At 47.0% G+C, this 6,795-nt stretch overlaps 1 protein-coding gene across 1 annotated transcript; it reads left to right on the plus strand.

Annotated features, from left to right (window-relative positions):
- Window positions 1–437: 437 nt before the first annotated feature.
- On the plus strand, window positions 438–1,468 carry LOC102455758 (olfactory receptor 52E2-like). The gene has a single exon (XM_006134189.4). The coding sequence runs from the start codon at window positions 530–532 to the stop codon at window positions 1,466–1,468; it is 939 nt and encodes a 312-aa protein (XP_006134251.4). The 5' UTR covers window positions 438–529.
- The last annotated feature ends 5,327 nt before the right edge of the window (window positions 1,469–6,795 follow it).

The raw sequence follows: 6,795 nt of genomic DNA on the forward strand, positions 1-6,795 counted from the left end.
ATAAGTATATCTCCATATTATTATTATTATGAGGCCATAACACAATTAGAGTACATTTTATATAAGAGAGGCAGGTGAGATGTTCTTTATAAAGGTACAATTTGCTGAATATGATTCTCATCCATGCATCATTTTGAATCTGAAGTTACCAGCATTGATGATGGATCTGTATTGTACAGGGAGTTACCCACCTGGGTAACATACAAAAGGGAAGATGCTTTTTGTGAGACATGATCTTACAGGCTCCCTACTGCTAGGTCTGTGACGGACATTACAGTTGTTACCCAAAAAGCACCAGCCGCTACATTTGTCATTAGCCCAGGGGGTTACTCTTTTGAGGTTTGACTCCAGATTGAGTTTGCAGGTGACCCAAAAATGGGGATCGTAAATAATCATAAACAAGCATTGTTAAGGACAATACCATATTGACAGTACTCTTTGTTACAGAGCGTGAAACTCCCTTCTTTGCTTTTTTCCCTTCACAGGCACCTTATGCACTGACGAGCCGGTTAGACATATTGGCCACCTTATGCCAGGTTTTAACCTCACCTCTTCTGACCCTTCAAATTTCATCCTAATGGGCATCCCTGGCCTAGAAGCTGCCCACGTCTGGATCGCCATCCCTTTCTGTGCATTCTACATTATTGGCCTGTTGGGAAATTTCACTCTTCTCTTCATTGTAAGCAAAGAGCAGACCCTGCACAAGCCAATGTACCTACTGATCTGCATGCTGGCGCTCACCGACATCGGCATGTCTACCTCCGTCGTGCCAAATACATTGTGCATATTTTGGTTCAATTTGAAAGGCATTACGGTTGGTGGTTGTCTCACCCAGGTGTTCTTTCTTCACACGGTCTCTGTGATGCAGTCAGCCGTCCTCGTGACAATGGCCTTTGATCGCTACGTTGCCATATGCAACCCCCTGAGATACAGCACTGTCCTCACCAACACCCGAATAACAAAGCTTGGGTTAGTGGGTTTGCTAAGAGCTGTTCTCTTCATACTGCCCATGCCCCTGCTCCTGAACAGGCTGCAGTTCTGTGCCAACCGCATCATCCCCCACACGTACTGTGAGCACATGGCTGTGGCGAAGATTTCGTGTGGGGACATCACGGTCAACAGGACATATGGGTTGGTTGTAGCATGTGTAGTCACTGGGTTCGACCTGACACTCATTGCCTTGTCCTATGGTCTGATTATCACAACCGTCCTCAGAATCTCCTCCAAGAAAGCCCACCAGAAAGCCCTCAACACCTGCACAACCCACATCTGTGTGATGCTTACGTCTTACACTCCCTGCCTCTTCTCCTACATGACACATCGGTTTGGTGAGAGCATCGCTCCCCAGATTCACATCTTCTTAGCCAACCTCTATGTCCTCGTCCCCCCCATGCTCAACCCCATCATTTATGGGGTCAAAACCAAAGAACTTCGTGACAAAGTGGGGAAATACACCTGCAGAATGTGAGTACTTGAGGCCACTTAATTGACACCCATGTGATAAGAGGATATTTCCTCATTAATCAAAATTGCTCCGTGCCAGCGTGGCTGAGTTCAGGATTGTGGAAGTTCACAGTCTCAAAAGTTCCTAATGACTTAGCATTCCACCACCAATCACACCCCTCTGCATTACTGAATCCCCCCTCTCCGACCATCATCTGAGCTATTTCAGTGTCACCTGTCAACCCCCACCTCCACACACTCTATCACTCATCCACTCCGTGACTTCCAATCCGTGACTTCACACAAGGTGGCTTTCCATTAGAACCTGTGTAAACAGGGATCATGACCAACTTAGAGAAGTTCCACTTTCAGATAGCCTAAGTCAACACCATAAACTACAGTGCTAAATGGCTTTAAAATATGTGCAATGACCTGGGAAGGGAGTAGCAAATCCTACATGGAGGATAGATCCATCAATACTTATTATCCAGCATGGGTAGGAAAGGTTTCCCTTGCTTCTGTTGGTTAGAGGCTGGAAATGAGTGACAGTGGAAGGATCACTTGATGAGTCCCTGTGCCGTTCATTCCTTCTGGGGCATCTGGCATTGGCCACTGTTGGAAGACAGGGCACTGAGCTAGATGGACCTTTGGTCTGACCCAACATGGCCGTTTTTATGTTCTTATGTACTGTGCACAGTTCTTCGCAACATATATTGGCTGGCAGCACTTTTTTGGCCCCTGTTTTGTGAATTCTTGGACAGCTGGGGTAGCCAAAGAGAGGTTTACTGGCCTCGTACTTAGGCCAAACAAGTTGAGCTTTTTTAGCTTGACACTCTAATGTGGCCATGGACAAAAGCCTTTTGGGTTATTTAGGACATTTATACCTGCGGCACTTTCACTACCCTTTAGCAACCTGGCAGATGACACATTGCTTCCTCAGCTACTTGGCAGAAACAAAGCTGAGCAACAAGAAGGTGTAGAAAACATTCATATATCTGAACCAACCAAACCAATTTTGAACAGTTTGCATCAAGGAGAGCAATTACTGCCGAAATGCATGGACGGCAGCTGAGCATTCGACTTTTGATGAAGACACTGAAGCTGAAATGTTGCATTTTAGAGAATAACAGCATCTAATGGAACAAAACCGATTGGTGCCTATCATGGGATCCCTTTAGAAATGAGTAGCATACTAATATTATTGTTGTACTGAATATATTTTGGGCTCCTTCTGGGCTATGGTAGTGCTGTGATTGACCATTTTTGGATTTGAAATCTCTGCCGACAATCTGTTTGGATACAAGTACCAGTATTGGGGGTTTCAATGTGAATTTGATTTTCTTTTCCACGTGTTGCTAAGGAATAAACAACGCTTTCCTTTATGACTTGGCGGATAGGTCAGCATGTTAAGAATAAAAGCCCATTTCTTTCACTAAATGGAGTGTTCTGACGTGTTAGTTTCAAGTGACTCTGGATGATCAGTGCGGTAGAAATGTGGGAGTCTTTCAAACTAGGATGGAGGCAGAGGAGCGGCTGGCAGAACCACCAAGGCAGAGCTGGGGAAGTCCAGATCTGCTGTACTGATGGGGAGCCAGGGCTGAGTTGCAGAAGGGAGTGTAGGCACAGAGAAACCGGCCATGCCTGAAGTAACAAGGCAGCTGAGCACAATGAACAGCCAGGGAGAGCAAGGTGGGGCCCTGGTCAGAGGGCCCAGTGCAGGGAGACATCACCAAAGAGGGCCCTGAGGCTGGACTCAGAACAGGGAAAAGAATCTAACAGGAGGGCAGATGCTGGGGAGAAGTGTCCTGCTGCCTACAGCCTGGAGGCATGCGGTCACTACCAGGGCAGGTGCCTTGTTGGTGGTATCACCGCAGTGCCTCCAGCAGGGTGGCCTGCAAAATGTGAGGGCTTGATTTTGCACTTTCCTTACATTCCACAGCCAGCTGTGTGTCACGTCCTGTGCCCCCAGAACTGGGTTCCTTGTTTCCTTGAACTTTTCCCATTTATTTCATATTATTCTTATCATTGCTGGTTAATACGTGGTATGTGGTTTGAACGTAATGCAGTGAGCAGTGGGCTAGGAACGCATCTAATGCAGAGAGAGAGCAGCTAGTGGGGAAACACCAATCCCTGTTCTAAGTGACCCCTAAGAGACGTGGGGTCAAATCCGAGGTCAAACCCAGAGTTGGCCTTTGACGTGGGACGTCCGGATGATGACCAACGGTGACATACTAAAGGAGACGGAATTTTATTTTCCCACAGCTGCTGACCAAGAGCCAGAGAGACTTACGGAGAGGAGACTAAGGGGCGGGGGGGATATGATAGAGGTCTATAAAATCATGCCTGGTGTGGAAAAAGTGAATAAGGAAAAGTTATTTACTTATTCCCACACTATAAGGACTAGGGGTCACCAAATGAAATAAATAGGCAGCAGGTTTAGAACAAACAAAAGGACATTTTTCTTCACACAGCATAAAGTCAACCTGTGGAACTCCTTGCCAGAGGATTTGGTGAAGACCAGGACTTTAGCAGGATTCAAAAAAGAGCTACATAAATTCATGGAGGTTAGGTCCATCAATGGCTATTAGCCAGAATGGGTAGCAGTAGTGTCCCTAGTCTCTGTCTCGAAATAGGTGACAGGAGAGGGATCATGTGAGGATTACCTGTTGTGTTCCCTCTCTCTTAGGGTTGCCAGATGGTTTAACCAAAAATAACGAGCAGCACCCCCCCACCTGCAAAAAAATACCCACTGGGGAAAAAATTCTGTTGAGGGAAAAAAAAGGGGGGGGGAACCAAAGTTGCTGAGAAAAAAAAAGGATCCCAAGAGTTATTAAGCAAAAATTAAAATAAATAAAACAGCATGAAATCAGCATGGCCCCTTTAAGAAAAGAATTTAGGCTTTTTGCCAGCGGCCATCTTATTTTCTCGATTGGAGACAGAAGGCAGCTTCCCTGAGGGACCAGGTTAACGGGAAGTTCTGGGAGAGGGGGGAGGAGGCCCAGCGGAGCAGAGGGGGCCCAGAGGGGCAGGGGCTGGGCTCAGTTGCTGATTGTGTCATAGGGTTGCCAGGTGTCCGGTATTTTCGCCTCCTGGCACGGACAATAAATCAGAAAATACCAGACATTTTAGAAACCAGAAAATACTGGACAAAAATACCTGGCAACCCTACTCTCTCTGGGGCAGCAGGTATTGGCCACTGTCAGCAGATGGGATACTGGGCTAGATGGACCATTGGTCTGACCCAGTGTGGCCATTCTTATGTTATGTTCTTATGGCAGCAAACAACCAGCCAGACAGGTGAAAGCATTTGTGGAAAATCATGCCAATCTAGACGTAGCCAATGGCATTATTCTTTCTCTGTTCCTTTCCTAAGGGTCCCAAACCTTCCATTAGCGTTTTTCACCACTGATGCATATTGAACAGACATTTTCAGAGAACTATCTACAATGTCCCCAAGTTCTTTCTTGACGGTTAACAGCTAATTTCGACCCCGTCATTTCATATGTGTAGTTAGGATTGTGTTTTCTGTTGTGCTTTGCTGCTATCATGTCAATCTTTTTGAAGCCTAGAAGTAGATCTTCCTCTTAACTTCATGGTGACATTCCTCCCCATATGATTATGACAGAATTATGACATATACAACGTATTTTTTACAGTCTATGTCTTTTCCGGTGTCATCCGAGAAGTTATCCTTTGCTGAAAAGGATTATCCTATTTGTGCGAGAAGGACTCAGTTTGCTCTGACAATTGCTTCACAACGAATCATTTCTTCCCCTTTCCCAGGGGAGGCTCCCAAGCTGTTGTGCCCAAAGGTCATTTTTCTTCTCTTCCCGCTGCCCAAGGAGATGAGGGATTTGTCTGTGAATCTTGCCCAACCTGAGAGTCCACAGAGACTCCGCAGGAGAATCATAAAGGTGGCTGCCCAGCAGGGCACATGTCAGACAGGTGAGATCCATTCCTCGATTCTCTGGGTTCTGCCTTCCTGTCACGGGATGGAAGTTTCCACTCGCGGCTGAGTGAGAATGTGGTGAGTGGCTTGTTTCTGTATTACATTTAGTGCTAAGGGTCCACGAGGGTTCCAGGGTTTAAGTAAAGAGAGATCTTAGCTGGAATTCACCAGTAGAATAACTTGAACTGTTTAGTATGGTCAGGAAAAAACACTGGATTTACCTGGTAAAATTCGAATGAGAAATGTACTGGAAATATTTTAGCTCAGTGTTTCTCACAGTGGGCCGTGGATCCACTCTGAGAAACCCACTCACTGGCCCCTGCGGTGTGTTTATATACCGGCTCCGCACCCACGGAGCCTCACCAGCGTCCATTGGCTCTGGTTCGCCGTTTGCAGTCCAAAGGCGCCACAGGCAGCAGCGGCCCGACCCACACCACTTCCCGCGGCTTGCAAACAGAGTTCTGTCGACAGAAAGCGTTATTGCATCTACACTGTCCTTTGCATCTACACTGTCATGTGGACAAAGCAGCTTGCTTTGTCGACAGAACTGGATGTAGTCTAGACGCTCTTTGTCGACAGAAGCTTTGTCGACAGTATCTGTCGACAAAACTTCTGCCAACAAAAGCCTGTAGTCTAGATGTACCCTTGGAATCATCCTATGGCCTGTAAGAACTGGTGAGGCCATTTGGACCAAATCAGAACTCAAAGGAAAATTGCTGAGCTCTCAAAAACATAGGCTCGGAAGTTCAGAACAATTAGGAAAAAAATTAAGGGAGGGAAGGGGTCTGTTCTCTCAGTGCCCCTGCATCTCTGGATCTAGAATGGGCAGCCAGCACCAAAGGGCAGTTTCTGGCTTTGAGGAAATCAGGTGGTGTTGGAAATCTCACTGGGGCAGTTTGAGGAACACCCAATCTGTGTATGGATTGGGGGGGGGCAGGGGTTCGAGGGGGATATGCAGTGTCTAGGTGTAAGTGAAGTGGAAACTGGGTGAAATGGGGATGGACACCCTGCCAAAGTACTGACCAAAGAAGCATAGTAGGTCCTCCTGTGACAGGAGCATCTCAGACTGTGACATAACTTGGACCACACTGTAGCAGACTGTCTCTGTCACCATCCCCCATCCGGACCATTCCTTTGCCCATAAGCAACCCCACTACAGCCTGAGGGCAATGTCAACCATGGATTATGATGGGCTACCATACATTCATGGTGTGTGGCATATTCAGGAAGTTACTCATTGTGGCTCCTTGTAGTCTCTGCCTCCTCTGTCCCACCCTCCAGGGCTGTCCCTCTCTCCATCTCTGCCCAGGCTGAGAGGCTGTTGGGGTTCCCTTCCCCCAGACAGGCAGTTCAAGATGATCTCCCCTTTTCCCAGCTGCAGGTAGAGTCTGAGTTCAACCTAG

This window comes from Pelodiscus sinensis, chromosome 1 (genome assembly GCF_052426305.1).
Source record: "Pelodiscus sinensis isolate ZL-2025 chromosome 1, ASM5242630v1, whole genome shotgun sequence".
Lineage (NCBI taxonomy): Eukaryota > Metazoa > Chordata > Testudines > Trionychidae > Pelodiscus > Pelodiscus sinensis.